The sequence below is a fragment of the Rattus norvegicus genome, chromosome 6 (assembly GCF_036323735.1).
Source record: "Rattus norvegicus strain BN/NHsdMcwi chromosome 6, GRCr8, whole genome shotgun sequence".
NCBI lineage: Eukaryota > Metazoa > Chordata > Mammalia > Rodentia > Muridae > Rattus > Rattus norvegicus.
Window position 1 is genome coordinate 143,139,461 of NC_086024.1, and position 20,631 is coordinate 143,160,091.

Sequence of the window (20,631 nt, forward strand, 5' to 3'; positions counted from 1 at the left end):
CATAAGCCCTGGATGAGAAACACATGATGAAATCAGACAAACTCAGATCAATGACTATCATACATACCTTCTCTTACATGGCAAAACAAATTGCCTTTCTGATAAACTCCCTGACACCTATAGACAAGATAGAAGAAGAGGGGAAGGAGAGAGGAGAAGGGGGCAGGAGGAGGAGGAGGAGGAGGAGGAGGAGGAGGAGGAGGAGGAGGAGGAGGAGGAGGAGGAGGAGGAAGAGGAAGAGGAAGAGGAAGAGGAGGAAAAGAAGGAGGAGGAAGAAAAGTAATTGGATTGTAGCATCTGAGTCTTCTAGTTTTCTCTCATTCTTCCTTAACCATGCTTGCCCAAAAGGAAACACCACTGTGTAGAGACAAATGGCAGAATGTGACTCCTGTGGGGATAGAGACGGGTCAAAGGACTCAGCCAGGAGTCTTCTGGTAGAGTAAAGGGGACTTCCCAGCAGAAATGTGGGCAGTACCATAGGCTAGCTACTCTTCCAACTCTTCACTTACAGAGCATCAAATGGAACCATCAGCTGTAACCTACACTCAGAAGGCTTTGTATTAAATGTGCAATGTTATTTTATTTGATATCTGTCCATTTAACTGTTTGGGTCAGTTTAGCATATTAAGGCAAAACCACAAGACAGCATGTTTGTTTGACCTGTGACTCTTGTGTGGATACTGGTCTCCTCAGCAGACAGCACATTCCCATAATAACAAGCATAGATTCTCTTTGCATGGCCAAACACAGCACCCAGAGCACATTTGGTGCTGCATAAATGTTTGCTTTCGATTGGATGATCAATAGGACTTTCTGGCTTTCTGAATGATTGTCTAGCAACAGACCAGGGATCAAAGACAATAGGAATAGGTAACACTCCAGCCGCTAACACCACCCACACCCAAGCTCTACTCAGACAGCTCACTGACAGGGAAATAAAGATATATCACAGGCTTTCCGTGAGTTTGCAATGTCCTGGTGGCCTGTGACCCTGAAACAGTGCAAGAGCTCTGTGCATATCAGCCCATGCCAAACAGCAGAGGCAAAAATGCCACAGCTCTCTGCTGGCTTCACTCAGGCTGGCTTCTTGATCTGCTCAGGTGCAGTGATTCTCAAGTGTAAAAACAGAGCCTTGTGGTTAGGCATAGTGGCACACATTTACCCTCCCACTGCTGAGGAGACTGAGGAAGATAAAAAAATTTCATGGTCGGCCTTAGCTAACGAATGGAGTCTGAGGCCAACCAGGCTTCATGAGACCACCTTAAAAACAAATACAGCACAACAATAACCAAATAGCCCATGGCTGTATGGAAGGGGTCACGTGATGGCTCAGAGATGGAGACGGAACCCCTGAATTCTGGAATTCACTGAATCTTCATATAGAGCATCCCTTCTCTGGCACGTATGTAGGAAAAACTTAGCACTAAGTACTGCGCTATTTATTCTGCATAACTTGGGCTTCAACTCCAGAATTTGAAGAGCAAAGCCATTCTTCTCAGTGCAATTACACAATTGAGCTGAACCTGAACCAGAGCACATGGGCTCAGATCCGGGAAAGAAGGTGGCTGAAGAGGGATGCAGCCGTGGCCCACCTCCACCCCTGACCTACCCTCCCCTGATTCTTGGAGTTCAAGCTGTCTTCCCCTCTATTGATTTGGGAAGAGAGTGCAGGATCTGCCTTAGGCATCAGAACTCCAGGCTGAGAATTTCTGGAACTCTGGAAATCAGAAGTTCTTGAGCCTTTGCCTGCTCTAAGAATTGCATCATCTGCTTCGTTGGATCCAAGGCCTTCAGACCCAGCTGGAGCCATGAAGGCAGCTTCCCTGCTTCTGCAGCCTGTAGGCAGCTTGCTATGGGGCTTCTCAGCCTCCGTACTCAGGTAAGACAGAGCTCTGGACACCCTTCTTTTCTCTCTTCTTGGTTCTGCCTGCCCTGGAGAACCCCGACCATGCAGGGTGGACCAGGCTTGGAATCCGAAAAGGTGTTTGTGCTCAACACACATGTATTACTAGGTTACCATTCAGCTCAAAATAAAAGTAAATTATAAGAAAAAGTTAAAATGAAAGAAATTATATTTTTCCAGAAATTATGAGCTGTTCCTCTTCTAGAAAAATTGAGTCTGAGGTATGTTTGGGTCAGACCTGATAGCAAGGTGAGACTACCATGAAAACTGACTCTACTCACTGACTTCTTCTGTGAAAGAGAGAGAGAGAGAGAGAGAGAGAGAGAGAGAGAGAGAGAGAGAGATTATGCTTGCCTTTTGAATTCGTGCAATAAAACAAATCACAAGGCTTTACCAGCTTTGACAGAATATTAGTTAAAACCCATTTCCATTTTAAAGACTCATAACAATTTGAAACGCACACACACCTTCCATTTGAAACAGGAATCGAGTTTACTTGGCAGGGTGTGAACAGGAGTCAGGATGAGCCACCAACCCTTCATCAGACACATTTTGCAAATGGGGAGATCTGCCCTTTACGTCAGTCTCGTGTTGCTTTCCTTCTGTGCACATGAGAGGTGCAGAAGCCTGGAGATGACTGTGGCTGTACCCCCTAATGGGCCATGTGTCTTTCATAACCATCCCCTCCAGGCATAGCAAATGGATTCAGTTCATGTACGCCCCTGAAATTGCTCCCCTCATTACAGGGCGGTGTCAGAAAGAAGCACTGGGAAAGAATGCCATTTCGTTAAAGGAAGACAAATAGAGATGAAACAATCGCTTTCATTCTTTGCTGTTGTTGAAGATTTTATGTTGAACACGAAGCCCTTATAGATAAGGAGGCAGTGGCACCTTCTGAGGGAGAATCAGCGGATGTTAGTGGGTGTTGTCTATTAGTTCCCGAGGATCCTCTTTTTAGGCATTCACATAGGCTTCTAATGTTTCCGATAAGCCTCACCAAATCAGCCCCATGTGGAGAGTGCTAGCTGTTTGGCCATCATTGCTGAGCCAAAACTTCACTGGCACAAAAGCAGAAGGACTGTTGACCACACCCTAAGAAAGCAGAGAGTTAACTAAAACGGCATGTGAAGATCACTGTCCCAAATTCTGCTATGAGTATGAGAAGCCTCCGCGATAACCAGATCTGAAACCCCCGAGTCTGGAAACCAGAGCAGCCACTCAATGGGAGGCGCCAGGATCTGCCCAGGTGGATGTCAGTGTGGAAGGGATAGGGTGCCAAGACATGTAGGTGGCAATGAAAGGGGGACTGAGAGCAAGTCTGGAGGATGCTGGAGGGCACCGCACAAAGCTGAACTCAGGTCCAGATCCAGGCTATGAACAATGTAAAGTCCCATCATTGGCCCAAGCAGTCACCCACAGACACAAGGGACTCTCCCTCTCCCTCTCCCTCTCCCTCCTCCTCTCCCTCTCCCTCTCCCTCTCATCTCTCCCTCTCCCTCTCCCTCTCATCTCTCTCTCTCCCTCTCCCTCTCTCCTTACTCCGAGTCAGGTAGCTTGGAAGGAAGAATGGAGAGACCCTGAAAGACAAGTAAACTCACTGGCAAATCCAGCCCCGTCTTTCACTAGCAATGGGACTTCAAACAAACCAGAATAGCAAGCTAGGGGACCTCTGTGGGTGTTCTTTCCGAGCGTGAGTCAACTGCTGTGGACAGCATTGGCCCCGCTCTCTGCATGTCAGGGCATCTGTTCTCACTTCCTGAGCTGCCACAGCGATGATGTGGATGTCATCTTCCTAACGTCTTATCTGGGGAACCTTCACCTCCGCTGGTGACCAACCTCGTTGGGTCCTTTGCTCCCCTGGGATACTCCAGGAAGAACAAGCCCCTCTCATCTCCCTTTGTCTGTATCTCATCCTTGTCAGAACTATCACTCCATCTCACCGCATATGCCATTGCTGTGGGTGGAGCCCTGGCATCTCACCCAGGTTTGACCTATAACATCCAACAGGGATTTTAGAATGTATCCCTCACAGCTATTCATGTGTATCAGCTCTCCTAATTCTAATTGTAACCCTCTGGGATGGAAGGGCGGGGGTCACTGTCGTGACTTACAAATGTGCAGGTGGATTGGGTTCACTGGCTGGAAGAGGAGTCGTGGACAGAGCCAGAGCCCAGGCTTCCTGGCCCCAAGCTGCAAACCTAGTGCCCAGACCTTCTCCTCCATAATGTCTGATGGACAGACACAGACAGATGCACAGATGATGGAAGGATGACAGGCAACAGACAGAAACCTAGGTCCTCGGTTACATAGGACCATGATGTCATGGAGCACATGATGAACTCAATGGGGAGAAAGCTAACAGGCAGGTAGACACCCCAAAGTGTAAAGGATACGTACTGTACTGCTTTAGATTTCTGACTTTGAAATTATATCAGAATAAGAAGTTTAAAACTTGCCTGCCTTACTTAATCTAGTGCTATTGTCTGCTGGGTAGCTTTCTGCTCTTCCCTAGACTAGTCTGTCGAGGGGCAAACCACAGCGGAGCAGTGGCAGCGTCCCTGCAAGTCAAGTGTACAGTGGGCCACACACGTGACACCTGAGGGTTTGGGGTGCCAATGGGCAGACCCACTTTTGCCTTGATGTAGTTTCTGCTTTCTGTTCAACTTGGCCTTGAGCTCTTCAGGGGAAATCTTACAAGAGCTTTCTCTTTTCTCTCTGCTCACACCCAGTTCTTCCTTGAGCTGCATAACAGGCTCTGCACAGGAAGTTAGTGCCAGATGTCTCCTCAGCGTTCAAGTTTCTTTACCTGGGACTGAGCGACACCCTTCATAGGTAAACATCTCCTTACTTGAACCTCCAACTCTCCAAAGGCATGGCAGCCCACAGTGGGGTCGCACAGGAGAGAGGCAGTCCAGCTCAGTTAGCAAGGGAGCCCGGGAGGAAGGAGCGCGAGAGAGCAGGGCTGACAAGGGAAGTACCCAAGCCAGGAGGGGGTCGGAGTGAGGCCCAGGTCCTTGCACTACTGGGAGAAGCAGGGGTGGAGGGAGGGATGCTTGGACAGAGATCTGGTGGACTAAGTGCCAGGGAGAGGCTCTGCAAAAAGGAGAAGGGACGCGAGGCGGGGACTGGGCCGAGGGGCGGGGCCGGGACTTGCTAACTGGAAGGCAGAGAGGGCGATAGGCGCGAGACTGAGGAAATCCGCGCTGGGAGGCCCCGAGCTGGGGCCGGTGCTGCTGAGGGCGCCAAGGACCGAGGCGGCACGCTGAGCCCAGGATGAGGGCGTCGGTGGTGCTGACCTGCTACTGCTGGTTGCTGGTGCGGGTGAGTGAACCCGCGCCCCCTTCCCGAGGAGGCGCATCCTGCAGTGGACCGCTGGGCTCACCTCCGGAGTCCAGCAGGAGCGGGCAGAGCGTGGGGCCAGCGGAGACAGTCCAGAGCAGAATGCGTCCTACTGAAGCCTTACCGATCCCTGGACTGCTGGACTCACTGGCACTTTTCCTAGTCTCACCGCCGTCCCGGGTTCGCCAGAAGTGGGGTCCAGGTTCTCCTCGACCCCGGCTCCCGGGACGACCTGGGTCCTGGTCTGGCAGTGTCCCTGGAGTTGGGGACATCCCTAGAACCCTGCAAAAAAGAGTGGCCGCTGTCTGGGCCACCTGCTCTGGCTTTGCTTCCGAGGGAAACTGCTGTTACTCTGTGGTTAAATATTTCTCTTTCCATCTCCCGGTCGGTGTGTTTGTTTAGTATGTGACAGAGGGGAAAATGCTGTGACTAAGAAAGTTTCCTTTTGGAAATACTCGGTTTTTTCTTCTAAGAAAGCCAAAGGAACCCCTGAACAGAAGTTTGCTACATGGGTTGCACTGGTTTTATGTGGTTCTCGGGAGCTCTATTCTTTATTTGAAAACCTTTTTTAGGAAAGAAAAGAAGGGTTTAGCCTTACTTCTTACGTTTCCTTCTCTGCTCTGAGAACTGCATCCCTGTGGAGCTCAAGGTCTCCACACACATCTAGGCCTCCGGCTGAGGGAGCCAACCAAGCTAAGCGTGTGCAGCAAGAGGGGAGGCGTTGTTTAAGGAAATCCATCATTGTTGATGAAATTTCAGTTTTCTGGAGCATATCTTCTCCGCCCCCACGGGCAGCTGAGGGAAGCTTCACAACGATGCTGGTGAAGCCTCGGGATTCCATTCACTTTAACCTTTCAGATGTCCCCAGATTTCATTGTTCCCCATGTTCCAGGAATGTCAGAGATCGCAGGCCTTTAGCACCTTAAGTTATGATCCCATCAGTTCTGAAATTTAGACCAGTGAGTTGCTGTTGCTTGATCTCTGCATTTTGGTGATTGTGTAACTGGTAAATCCAAGGCGTCTCGGGTGGTCTTTAAATGAAGTGAACGTGGCAGAAAATCCAACCTAGAGTTTTGTCCTTTGATTCCATTAGGAGACTGTATTCCTTGTTGGATGTTAGCTGGCCTATATCAACTGTAGAACAACTAAACACGGTTATAGCTATACCTCACTGAGCAGGATTCCTTTCCACTACTGTCTTATAAAGGCAAATTTTTGTTAAGACAGGGAGAAACTGAGACAGACAGGCAGACAGACAGACAGACAGACAGACAGACAAGTAATGAGAGTAAGTGTTCCATAACCCCCCCCATCCCCAGCCTGGGAGGGGACTGGGTTTTTATAAGAACAGTGATCAGAAAATGCTGTCTTCCTGGACAGTGAGCTCAGATGCTCTCTTTACTCTGGCTGGCTCTCAGCCTCGGTGTCTAAGGACCCTGTGAAAGCTTTACAGAAACCTCCCATGGCTCTTTGGATCAGATCCGTTTCTCTCGGCTCTGTCTCTTCCGTCTAATCCCTCTCATTTTTAAAAGGTGCTTCACACCAAGCCACACAATGACAAGATTATCAGTACTGGTCGGGTCACATTTTGAATGTGTCTTGAAACTTGTGAACGTCCACGTAGGCTATTCTGACTCTAGTGTGATCACAGAGAGGGTCCTTGGGCACAGAGTGTCTGTGCACAGCCCACAGCCACTAAGAGTTAATTTGCTTTACTTAAGCAGACCACAGGCTGTGAAGTGGGAGCTCTTCACTTCTGAGAGATGCACATTTCTCACAGCCCCATTGCTCTTAAGTTAGTAATAGCAACATAAAATGCCAGTTTACTTTCTTGTTCTGGAAAAGTATTCTACTGGATTGTATGCTTGTTTCGCAAAACAAATAGTAAAGTTTCTCTCTTTTTTTATAACCACATGAAGAAAGCGAAATAGCGACTTCAAAATGAATTTCAGCTTCAAAGAGACTTAGAAGCGTGAAGCTTGTGTAATTTTTAGTTACTTCTATTTCTCTAACCTTGAACAGGTGAGCAGCATCCACCCAGAATGCCGGTTTCATCTGGAAATACAGGAAGAGGAGACAAAATGCGCAGAGCTGCTAAGCAGCCAAATGGAGAATCACAGAGGTGGGTTTGGGGATCAAGTCTTGGGGCGGGGGATCTAGGTGCCTACACTCATCAGCCCTTTCTCTGATTGAGGGATTGGAGGTCACCTATACCTTAAAAAATGGGGCCATTTGCCACTGTGGCAGTGGCCACAAAACTAATGTAGCCTTGTGACAGTGGGGATTTCGGCACAGTTTAAAAGAAAACCTCAGTCCTTAACACCAACCATCTCTGTGGCTTGATAAGGCACCTGCTCCTAAGGTTATGTTGTGGCTCTGTCACACTCTGCAAAGGCACTCTGGTTCCCAGGGAATAATAGCAAAATAATAATAATAATAATAATAATAATAATAATAATAATAATAATAATAATAAATAGGATCTAAAATACTAGCTATCCTTGACGTTGGTCCACCTAAGAATGATAGAAGCAGGGAAATGGGGCTTCAGTTTTCTGAAGACATACCTGTTATAGTTTGTCCTCCGAGTAGAATAGGAAGCTTTCTGAGACACCAGGCCCTTGATTTATGCCTCCTCCATGTTCACAGCCCCAAAGGCCCCTAGGTACCAGCCGACCTATCAGCAATACGACCTTCTGTCTAGGATCTGTCTGCTCAATCGTCGTGTGCACACAACCTTTTCAAGAAGGAAATTAAAGTCAATAGCCTGTGTTCGTTAGCAAGACTCAGGTCCGGCACTCCTCTCTGAATCTCTTGCCTCCCAAAAGAGTTAAAGCTACATCACTAATGTGAAATTTCTAGGAGCCACATTAAAACAAGTTTAAAATGTGTGAGATTAGCTCAATAATGTATTTTATATTAACCCAGATTATTGGCCTAATTATCGTTTTGGCTTATAAACAACAAGAAATTATTGTTTCTACACTCTTCCTTTGTGTCAAGTCTTATAACGTAGTACACTTTTAAAGAATGTTATTAGGGCCTCACCTTTTGGGACACTTTTAAAGCTTCCAGTATCACAGATCGGCCAGTGACTCCCACACTAGGCAAAAAGGCTTGAAATAGGTGCCCTTTTTCCTACCTGTGTTAGAGCCCTGCTTCCTCAGCTGAAAGTGAAGGTTCCAGCTCAAAGCTTTCTTTAATGACCTGCGGTTTTACAGCACGCACGTGGTTCTGAAGGCTACAATGCCCAAATGGAATGGTTGACTTCCATCTATCGACACAAATACAGTTAGTCAGTCCCACTGCCCCCACGAAGGGCTAGCACTGAAGACCTGGCAACAAGTGAGAGATGTGGGTCAGTACTGTGGTCACCAACGCTGTCGCTGTTCAGTAAAAATTCAGAGTTCAGGAAAATCAGTCCTGTGGCAAAGGCACAGACACACACACACACACACACACACACAAACACACACACAGACATACACATATACACACACACAGACACACACACATACACAGACACACACACGCATACACAGACACACACACACAGACACAAAAACACACACATAGATATACACATACACACACACAGACACACACACACAGACACAAAAACACACAGAGACATACACACACACACAGGCACACACACACAGGCACACACACACACACAGACATACACACGCACACACACACACACACACGCACCAAGCAGCAGCAACAACAATGAGAACAATAACAAGATGAAGAAGAGAAGGTGAATTTAGGCAGGAGGCTGATGGATGACATTGTAGCTAGGAGCATTTGCTGGGTTCCCAAAGCCCATAGCATCACATTTACAACTATGATTCTGAGAAATTCAGTGCCCTCTTCAGAACTCCATAGGCTTCTGCATGCATGCAGTATGCATGTGAGCTTCCAAGCGAACATTCATATACATAAAATAGAAATAAATCCTTTTTTTTAAAAAAAATGACATTAACATGGGGGCTGGGAAGACCTCTGTGGCCGGTGATGGCTACAACTGCTGGTGGCTGAACTCCTAGTGCTGGGGACTCCTGCTGAGCAGCCCTCTCAAAGACAGCATCCTGAGACAAGCTTCCTGGGTTCCCAGAGGACAACTTGTATCAACAGCCTAGTTGGAGTCTATGAAAATTGCTCGGGTGTCCTTGGTGCCCGTCTGGCATGGCCAGGTGGATCAAGTCTGTAGGACTTCTCCTATGTTTGGCATAGAAACAGACCTCACTGTTTTTTCTTGCAAGATGGCTGCCTACTTGGACATTTTGTGTGGCGGGCTCCTATTTTCAGTGTTAGTGTACAGAAGAAAATATGTGTATATCTGATTCATCCACCTTTCTATTTTGCAAGAACTTCTTGGTGATTAGCCAGCCACCCTCAGGAGAGCAGAACTGACCATCGGCAGCCACTGTGCAGCTCCCAGAAGAGACAGCCTGTGACCCCCCAGTTCTCGTCTGCTCTCTGAAATATGCAGAGTTCCAATGCCAAGAATATAAATAGCAATAGGTTACCAGGATGAAGATGCTGCAGGCGATGGAGCCAGGGGCTGTGCAGAGTCAGAGCTAAGGGAGCACTTCCGGCCGCACAAGGGCACAGGACATATCCTCATGCAGTCACAAGCGACAATACTGTCGCGGAGTTCTTAACATCTGTGAGAGCTGCTTTCATAGTCTGTGGCAGTGTGTGATTGGTCTAGAAGGACTTCGGAAATTGGAAACAAAGTATCTTCGATGGCAGAAATTGGAAACAAAGTATCTTCGATGGTGGAAATTGGAAACAAAGTATCTTCGATGTTGGCAAAGTAACTTCCACAGCCCTAATAAGGACTTCTTCTGCTTTGCTTTATGATGAATCAAGAAAACAAAACCAAAAGATGTAGTAAATTCATAAGAAACCAACTTCAATTCTAAAACGGACTCAGAAAGCTGTGGAGGTATTTGGAGTCCTGTAGCTTAATTTTGATTCATTGCTAAGACAAATTTAATCTTGACAGTGTGTGGATGAGGAACCTAACATCACAGATGGTTGAGGGTGGAGGAATATTCTCTGGGAAGTCAGTATAGGAACTTTCCTGTGGCTTCCTATCACCTCATGCCTGCCACTCCAGAGCTTGGCAGAACAAAAGTTAGACTTGTGTACCCCTCCCTGAAAAACTAGGTGGTGTTTGCCAAAGGAAGTATTTCGCTACAGTCAGCTTAGAACCAGGTAGAGGAAGATGCTAAACGGTGGCCTTTCTTTAAAAAACAAAAAACAAAAAAACAAAAACAAAAACACAGAAGGTTGGATTCCTTGGAGGAACTGTGAGGGCCTTGTTATTCCCTGCTGGCAAACTGGACTGACAGTAGCCAGCCACAGGTTCGTGATAATAGCAGAAGATGGGAAATGCCAGACCAGAGACAGACCCTGCAGTGCATAGCGTGAGCTTCACATGCACCAAGGGATACATCTTTGAAGGTTCTCAGGTCCAAGGCCCACGCATCTGGGTCATAGTTCCACCCTAGGAAACCCTCAGCATCCGAAGCACGTTGTTAGAATCCTGACAGCAAATTGAGGATCCAAAGGAGGGGTGCTTTAATTGCCAGACTGCCTACAGGAACACAGTCTCTGTTGCCCAAGGCTGCTGGCATGTGACATCCTCAGAAGAGAAGCAGATGTAGACGGTTAGAGTCTTCTTAGAAGCGGCCCATGGAGGGACTTGGGAGTCCACACTGGAGAGCATTTAACAGACTGAGACAGCTTCTTACTATTATCCAGGAATGGCGTGTGGTCACCAGTGACCACACACACTGGCCACTAGTCCTTCTACCCTGTTGTTCTTGGGAGAGACAGAAAGAACATGTTTGGTTCCCATTACAGATCTCACAGATCTTATGCTGTGCCTTTAAAAATATTTGAACTAGTTTTTACTGGAGGAACTAATGAACATTTTTGTGATGAAAATTAGTGTTAGAGATTCGTGACTATGAACACAGAAAAAGTATCATAGTGAGAAGCATGCCCATGCCTCTCCCCCCTTGCCCTGTGAGGCTGACAGTGCCTGTGCACAGTGCCCTTGAAAACCATCCATGTGTTTGTTCTGGGTCTTGATCTCCCTTCCCTCCTTTAGTTTGGAGACTGTGTCTGCTCTACATGCTCCTTCAAATTTATGTAACATCTACTACATTCCTTTGGTTCCTTTCAGCTATTGAACTTTCAAATGGGTGACAGTATTTTCCTATTAAAAATGCTGTCCTAATGTTCTTAGGAATAAAATGTCCCACCAGCACCTGATGAATTTCAAGTTGCTAATCAAGAAATTAAGTCAGGGGGGCTGGGGATTTAGCTCAGTGGTAGAGCGCTTACCTAGGAAGCGCAAGGCCCTGGGTTCGGTCCCCAGCTCCGAAAAAAAGAACCAAAAAAAAAAAAAAAAAAAGAAATTAAGTCAGCTTCTCGTGAACCAGTAACTAGCGAGGTCTGTGTGACGCAGTTCTTCTTGGTCAGTGATGATTGGACACTGAGGAGAAAGCTTAAAGCAAGAGGAAAACCAGGCTGTGTACTCCCACCAGGTGCTGAGGTCCAGGAATGGCGGGTCATGTGCCTGACGCAGGCCTATCCCAGTGAGTAGGCACTGCAGGGTGTTCAGTACACAGGAAGATGCAAACGCTTGTGGTGCCGCAGGCTCTCTCTGTTTGGTAAGAGTGAGGGGGTCCTGGACTTGCTACCAGAAGCCCAAGACCTCAGAGTAAGGACACTGAGTTCAAACAGGAGGGCTTTCTAGGCCCTGGACCCTCTACACCTGTGGGCTCAGTGTCTACTGCTTGTTAGAAACAGGGCAGAATTTTCTAGAAGGACGTTGCCTTATTCTTCAGTGTCTGCTCAGAGGTAGGAGTGCCACTTAGGTGCTGAGACACAGATTCCAAGTGCCATTTGGTTCCTTCATTATCAGCCAAAGCTGCCTGTCAGATGAGGATTTCTATCAGATCACCAACCACCTGGTAACCTGAGTGTTTTCTTTCCTTGGACCTGTGTTGGCCTGTGAGGGTCTTAGACATCGCCCTGTGCTCTTCTCTCTGAGGTCTAGATCTGGCTGTTCTTCCGTGTTGCTTTCCACATTATAACCTTAACATAAACCTCTTTCCATCTTTTCTGGATATAAGTCAAGGCTTCTTGGAGCTGCTGTGTCTCTTCTAGAGAGACAACCCACTGGACAGACACCACATTAGGTGGCACAGATAACCCCAGAGTCTGGGCTGCTCAAATTATGAAATGAGGTATTTGTTGCCTAACCTCTCCTGAGCTGCCCTGAGAAGACTTGAGTGTGACAGTAGGTCGCAAGTTATGGATTAGAATGAAATACATGCCTACCATGAAGCTGTGATGTACTTCATGGGCACCCTCCATGGGGTTAATCTGTAATTTAGAGCACTCTGGGGACATAAGCCCACCCACACGTGGTTGCGCCAAAACGTACTGGGAATTGCAAGGAAGGAGAGAGGGAATTTCCACCTGGGACTTGGGTAGTGGCACGAGAGACTTGCACCAGGCTGATCTCAGATGTAGGAAGTAAGAGGGGGTTGTGGCAATGACAGGCTAGGAACATAAGCACAGACGAGGAAAGAGAGCAGAACAGATATGTGTAGCCCCAAGGGTGCAAATACCCTGAGGGCCCTGGAGAGGCGGTGTCTCAGTGTGAGCTATGCTTCAGGAAAGTCAGGGCATCCTTGGAAATGAAGAAACACGACAACCAAATAGTATTCCAGAGGAGAAATGAAGTTTTTTTTTTTTTTTTTTTTTTTTTTGTGGAAACTGGTGGGGGAAAGCAATTCCCAGAAGCCGTTCCAGGGAGCAAGAGACTGAACTACAAGAAGAGAAGGGCAGAAAGGCCTGGAGGCTACAATGTGCAGTGCCACCCTATGGTGTTCCACAGAAGAAAGCTGCTCAGAGTTCAGGGAAACCATCTTCTGTGGGGATGGCTAAACCTGTTCCCATGCAGGAGCATGGTGAAGAAAGAGACCTAGCAGGGGCTCTGCCCAGCAAGAAGTGACAGATGGTGCTCAGACTCTGCCTTGTACAGAAGGAAGAGTCAAAGTTAACTGGAAAGTGAGTGTTCCAGCGGCAGGGGCCCTGCCGTCTCAGGAGCATGTCAGTCTTTCACAACAGAGGCCAGAGCAGGAAGAAGTACTTAAGTCTCAGAACTGGCCTTGAAGGGTTGAGGGACAGGGTCTACTCCCAAGAAGATGGGATGACATCACTGACTCCTAACCCAAGGCACTGACTGCCAGCCTCCCAGGGCCTACACACCCTGGAAAACATAGTCCTCTGGTTCTACACTTACACAGTTCTGTCCTGGTTACAGCTGAATGGTAGCTTGGCATTAACTTCCATGAAGGGCTGGACTTACAAGTCTCTGGAGTAGCCAGTACTTTGGTCTCCTTGCCTGAGTCAGTTCCTGCCTAGATATGTCAGAGCCTGCTAGTAGCTATACTGGGGTGGTCGTGGGAAGTCACTAAGTCCTGATCATGAACCTGAGGGAGATCATCTTGAGATCCTTTGGCAGTTGTCTTATGCCAGTGATGTACTCTCCAGATAGGATCTGCTGCTATGTAAAACGTTACCTGGTTCTGCCCAGCCTTGAACTTCCTGAGGTAACAGCCAGACCCTGGGTCACAGTAGACTCTGGAGAAAAGCTTCTGGAGAATTTCAAATGGTAGGAAACTATACCATGAACACAAGCATTGTAAACATCTTAATGAGCCGGAGGGTCAACACTTCGCAAATTTTCAGTGCCCACATTGGTTAGGTACCCACATTGTGTCACCTCACTACCCACTGGCCACATGGCATCACAAGAGAGTCCCAGGAAACGGTCCTATCTTAAGGACTAGATTCTGCACTCAATTTTTAAGTGGCAGTGACTAAGCAGGTCTCTCCACATGGATTACAGTGACTCCCGCAGGAATATACTTATATTGGGGTTTTATTGGATTTGGCAGAGTTCCCCCACCAAAAATGTAGGCTCTGTCCAGATCTGCATATTACTTTATAAAACCCATTTGTTCATTTAGCAGACCGTGTGTCCTTCCGGGTCTGGATCGTGATGCAAACTTAGCTGAGGTTCCAGAATCTGGTTTCAAACTCTGGGACCCCCGCCTTAACCACAGAGTAAACCTGGTGCTTTAGACTCAAAAGCCAGATGTGAGCAACTCCCCAGTGCCATCCAGCAGCAGTTCCCTGCAAACGATGCTTCTGGGCCTTAGCTGGTAGCTAAGACTTCACCCTGGAAACTGAGGATGAAATTCTACCCACACCCTAGTTGGGGTATGAGCATTTTACCTGGATCCTGTACAGTGTCCAAATACATGGAGTCCTGGCTTTGAAGGGCTTTGACTGACCTGATTCACCACTGTTTCTCTAATCCTGGGAGTGGTCTCCTTCATCAGCATAGCCCAGGCTACGCTTCTACTACCCTTCCTTGTAGGAAGGACTCTTTGTCAAGAGACAGTGCTACTCCATCCACACCAAGCATAGTAGGTGTTTAGAAACCCTTTTCCAAAGCCTCATACTTCCCAGCACACAAGCAGCATGACCACAACCCTTTTAAAGCTGCAGGACCAATAGGATGGAGCACTGTCCTGGCTAGCTTCTGTCTGCACTGACGGTCAGGTCCTGATGGACCCTAAGCCTGCCCCATTAGTAATCTTTGGAATGTCTTATTGCCCCAGTGTGTAGCCATCTGTGCCCACACTAACCATCTCCTGAGAGGGGCCTGCCTTCCTTGGGTGCTTCATTCATTAGTTCTCACAGGCCATCGCTTTGGGTATTTCCCTCAAGAGATTTACTTTGCTGTGCCTCTCCCAGTTCAGTTACTGTCATTACTCCTAATTGCAGCTTTCCTAAAATGGCATTTGGCAACTTACCTAGATGAGCTAATGCATAGATGGGGTTCTGATCTCACTGGCAATATTTTAAGAACAAGCGAAGCATCCTTAGAACAAAAGAAAAGCATGGATCCTCTGGACAGAGTTCCTGTAACCTCTCGCTACCCTCAGAGCAACTAACTGGGACTCCAAAGCCCACAGAATAGCCACCGTCGTGACGGTTAGCTACTTGAGTAGTCGGCGTCCACAGCCATCCACAGGAAGCCAGCACAGTGCATTCACATTCCTAGGGGCTGTGACATTCAGACCCGGGTGGTCCACATCCTGCTTCCTGTGTAGATCTATCCATTGTGTTGGAGCCGTGTGCACAGTGAACATTAAGACAAGAAAAGTCCTGGTTGTAAGCTGTCCGAGTGCATTCTGGACTTTTATGGGGCAGATGTGAACATACATATTTACACTGGATGGGGCACCGACAACAGGCAAAAACAGGAAGCCACTGCACCCAAGGCCAGCCTGATAAGCTGCCGTGTTTATTGGGTTACTTGTGGTAGCGACAAAGTCATTCCCTGTCCACTGTACGGTTTCCGGGTAGCAACAATGAAGCGTCTTCTCTTCTCCCGTCCCCAGAAACCATTTACTTTTTGTATCATTTGGCCGAAAGACTTCTTAAGTCTTTTCATTTTCGTGAGTTTCCAGCACCTGTGGTCTCTCTCCTTCGCACAAGAAAGAAGAGTGTTTGAATTTGCAGAAAGTTACTACACAACAGTTCGGCAGCTCGTGGAGCAGCTGTTCAGAGAACACCCACATCTTTACCGTGCAAACACAACACACGTATTTTCTCTGCATGGTCAACTCAGGTGGAGGGCCTGAGTGCCCCACCTAATACTATGTGTCCAAAAGGGGTATTCGTTGAGATTTCTGAGCTGTAAGCCAAGTAAGTCAATAATGGAAACATGCTACATTTCAGTGGGCCTCAGTTGCTCCTGCAAGGCTCCAGGACGCACAACTAGGCTAAGGGTAACAACTCACAGGTCTGACTTGGCCTCTAGACTGTGAGTGTCCCGAGGGCCAAGCTAACCTAGGCCAACCCTATGGTCTTCGGATGTAAGCAGCCAGATGAGGAGGCGGCCATCCTGAAACTGCCCTACATCCTCTTACCCAGGGCTCCTTCAGAAGGCCACTGCAGATTTACTTCTTGTGTTCACAATGCAGAGAAGCCAGCACCCTCCTTTACCAAGATAATGTGGCATCTCTGTGGGGCCAGCAGCCTGAGAGAATTCAGGTCGGAATAGATGAACACAGTTCAGAGGAGGACAAACCACTTGTAAAAATTACCTTTCCCAATTCAATTTCCAACTCCATCCAGCTCTGTCTATGAGGTTGGTGACAGGCAGAGAGAATCAGTGGATTTGATGATTAGGTTTTTTAAAACTGTAGCACTTAGAGAAATCACAAAAACCTTCTTGCTCAACAGTCACCCAAGCAGAGAAATAACAAAGGACTGCTCCAGTGCGGCCTGCACATGTGAGTGCCAGGAAGGCGCTCCTAGCACAGGTGAGCCTAACACAGTTGATCCCTGGACAGCTGTGCCTGCACAAGAGACTCGAAGTAAATATTGTGCACAAGTGACACCCCAAGAAGGTGAGCCCCTGGGCAGGGGTGCCTTGCACAGGATAGCTCTGGGTAAGTTCTCCCTGCACAGATGAGCCCTTTTAAATCAGTGTACTGCACACAGTTGAGCTCCCAGAAGGAGAACCCTAGAAAAGGTATACCGTGCACAAGTAGCCCTAAGAAGATATACCCTGCACAGGTCAGCAGACCTAAGGAATACTTGGTGTGTTAGAATAAACTCTGCTCCTGGTTGTCCTAACAGCGGGGCCTCAGAAGCACTTAGCACCATCTGTTTTACTATCTATTAATGATTTGTACCTGGATTGACTGTAGGAGAAATATTTTGGCTCTCTAACCGACCATTCTGTACATATTCATCAACCAGCGTTCTTAGAAAAGTATTCTTCAACTGGGAAAGAATGCCAATTCTTTTTAAAAAGGCAAGCCTATGCATTCTTTTTTATCCCTGTTCTATACTTAGTCACTGGGTTTCCTATCAATCATTTCACAAACATGGTGGATGCTGAGGTTGTGAAATGAGGATTTAACTGTTAAATTCTGACTTTGGAATATTATGCTGCCAATTAAAATAACCATATTGTATACACATAACATGAAAAATGTGAGAGACTGGCTACATGGGGTGATAGTAGATAATGTTCCTCATAAAAAGAAGTACTATGACACCTCTCCACGTAGTGTGCCTGAGACCGTGGAAGCAGGAGGTGAGGACAGATCCTGGAGCAGGACTTAGTGGTTGGTCTGAGATTTCCCTCTGCACCTGCCTCAGCAGCTAATGACTAGTTAGTACCTGTGGAATTCCATGTCCTTCTTCCTCTGGTGGTTAGTACAGGGCAGGGAAACTTCTGGTGTAGCAGACAGAGGGGACCCTACAAACCTTACCTCAGCATTCCCCTTCGGGCATCCATTTCAACTGAGCAGTAGGTTTATGAGTGCAAGAGTGCTCTAATGTGAGGAGATGGGAAGGATACAGAAGAGAGAAAGAAGAAAGTCCCTGAAACGTAATAATAGGAATTAAAGCGCTCAGGGCCTTAGTTGTGACGGCTCAGCTCAACTGGCTCAAGAGGAGACACAAGATAAGGTCAAGTGTTTATTATAGAAAGTGGTTTTTTCTTCCCCTTACCTCAGGAGGAACCAGACAAAGTACTTCTTGTACCATGGCCATTCCTTGCATAGAATTTGCTGTGGCCAGAACTGCCATCTGGCAGGACACAGAATTAGAGTTCCTCTCGGATCCTATGGATGTGCCAAGCTTCCTAGGACATGGTCCAAAGAGGAGACCAGGAGCAGAGCAGATCCTCTTGAGAGAGTACCTGATAAGTCCTTCAGGCCCATACCTCCACATAAGCCATCGAAGGCGCTCCCACTTTATGTATGGCATGGCTGTACAGTGGCTACTCTGCGCTGTGGTCCAGCATTGTCTGCTCAGAAGTTCCCTGGATGGAGCTGCCTCAAAGCATGGACAGCAAAGGGGACTGGAAAGAAAAGACCCTAGAAACTGTAAGGCATTTAAGTACCCTATCCCAGTGGCTGCTCAGAGGAGGAGCACCCACTCCTTATCCCTGCATCTGTTGTGAGATATCGAGAGACTGACAAGGCCGCACAACTTGAGCCTGCCATGTGTTACGGTAATAATTAGAAAGGACCGTTTTCTATCAGTTTCTCGGGCTGGATCCACTCAGCTGCTACTCTACCACGCGGTCCACAAGCCACCCTCTCCCGGCTGTCTTCCTTTTAGCCGCCCCCTCCGCACGTGGTCCACTAGGTGGTAGTTCACGTGCGCGCGCGCGCGCACACACACACACACACGCACACACACGCACACACACACACACAGAGAGAGAGAGAGAGAGAGAGAGAGAGAGAGAGAGAGAGAGAGAGAGAGAGAGAGATCTCAGTCGCTCTGCTTGTTCTCACTCCGTGCAGGCAACAGAACCAGAACCACATGCTCCAACTGCCTCTCAGCCATTTCTTTCACACACTGTCCTCTTTAGCCCGGTAAAATCAAAGTTCCAGAAACTTGTAATTTATTAATTAGATTTACATGTTAAATTCCAAATCCACAATTCAACCACACAACAAATTCACTGCCAATTATTAAAGACTTAAACTGCCCACCTAGACAAGACAAGCCCGACCCAGTCCACCTGGATCTGGATCATCCTGCTCTGTGGTCTCCATCTTGACTTTCCTCGATACTCTTCCTCCTCCCCCCTTTCTAGACTTTTCCCTGCCTACCCTTCCTTCTCATCCGGTGACGATAGGATGATGATAGGCTTTGCCTTATCCTGGACCTGCCTTGCTGCATAATGACGTCATCCTAGAGCACTGTCTGGGCCAGCTTCCTTGCCTGATTCCTTTGAGAGCTTTTGCCTCTGTGATTTAAACTTCAGCCTTTTGGATGTGGAACGGAAGCTGTTCTTCCACGATGCTGGTCCTGCTTCCACTGGCTCCTGTCTTCCTTGGCTGCACATACTGCATACAACCAAGGAGGGAAGGCCCAAGAAGCCACCATACTGTTCTCACATGACATCCTTGGGTTCCTTCACACTAGGGAGATCAGCCCTTCCAGGACAATCCACTCTCGAGCTGTTAATACCCAAGGACATCGGACCATCCCCAAAGCCCCGCATGTGTGTGAGCAAGACCAGGTTGCCATGACTGGAACCCACAGTCACCTGTTAGGTTTGAAGACCCTGCCCCTAAGGTTACTGAGCAGGAAAGTAGACGAAAGGGACGTTGAATCTGTGTAAAACTGATATAAGCCCTTTGAGAGGAAGCGAACACAGCAAAATTAAAACTGCAGAAGACCGTAATGACATGCTACCTTCAGTTTGCAGCCCCTTCGCGTTCATGAATAGCAGAACACCTATCACTCAGGAAGGACCAAATCACCAAACCCAGCAGCCAGCTCAAACCCAAAGGAAAGTTTCGGTATTGACTGGTTTCGTGTCAACATGACACCAGCTGGAGTCATCAGCAGAGAAGGATCCTCCGTTGAAATGTCTCCATGAGATCCAGGCATTTTCTCAATCAATGATCAATGGAGGAGGGCCCAGCCCATTATAGGTGGTTCCATCCCTGGGCTGGTGGTTCTGGGTTCTATATGAAAGCTGGCTAAGCAAACCATGAGGAAGAAGTCAGTAAGCAGCACCCAGACATGGTCTCTGCATCAGCTCCTGCCCCCAGGATCCTGCCCTGTTTGAGTTCCTGTCCTGACTTCCTTGAATAATGAACAGCAACGTACAAGTGTAAGCTGAATAAACCCTTTTCTGCTCAACTAGCTTTGCTGGTCATAGTGTTCTACTGCATCAATAGAAACCCTAACTGGGTCAATATCCTAAGTGTCTGGAAATGTTTAAGGTATGCAAAGGATGACCCCTATCTTAACCGGGCTCAGCCCACCAGACTACTGATTCTTCCCTGAGTATTCCCAGACTCAGGTCTCCTCCAGACTTAATATCATGAGGAGACAGTTTGCCACACTGAAGGTGCAAATCAGCAAGAGAAATGTAAGGCTCTCTTTTATGTTAAAATGTGGTGTGGAGACACAATGGGAATCCTGTTCGGCATCACAAAAGAGGAACCTTGTCATTTGCCTAAACGTAATGTGCCCAAAGGACACATTATGTTAAGAATAAGTCAGGTGCAGAAAGCCAGGCACCACAGAACTTACTTATGTGGACTCTTAAGTCTGTTTCATACAACAAAATGTAGAATGGTGTGACCAAAGGCCAGTTTCGGATGCCGTTTCAATGGCATGAAGTTTCAGTGGGGCAATAAAAACATGTTCTAATGACTTGTTGCAAAGAGGGTTGACTATAATTAATGTAAACTAGAATGCTAAAATAATTCCTTTTAAATGCTCTTACC

The 20,631-nt window shown here is 47.5% G+C and overlaps 1 protein-coding gene across 7 annotated transcripts in view; it reads left to right on the top strand.

Annotated features, from left to right (window-relative positions):
* Positions 1-211: 211 nt before the first annotated feature.
* Positions 212-20,631, top strand: part of Vipr2 (vasoactive intestinal peptide receptor 2) — a 73,938-nt gene continuing 53,518 nt past the window's right edge. Inside the window, exons 1-3 of one of the 7 annotated variants that reach the window (XM_017594055.3) lie at positions 212-1,879; positions 4,633-4,735; positions 7,265-7,364. In XM_017594055.3, the coding sequence (XP_017449544.1) occupies positions 7,349-7,364 (16 nt within the window). In that variant the 5' untranslated portion in view covers positions 212-1,879; positions 4,633-4,735; positions 7,265-7,348. Of the gene's footprint in view, positions 1,880-4,385; positions 4,736-5,018; positions 5,225-7,264; positions 7,365-20,631 lie in introns of those variants that run through there. The other 6 variants (XM_063261586.1, XM_039111853.2, XM_039111850.2 and 3 more) reach the window with 6 other exon arrangements.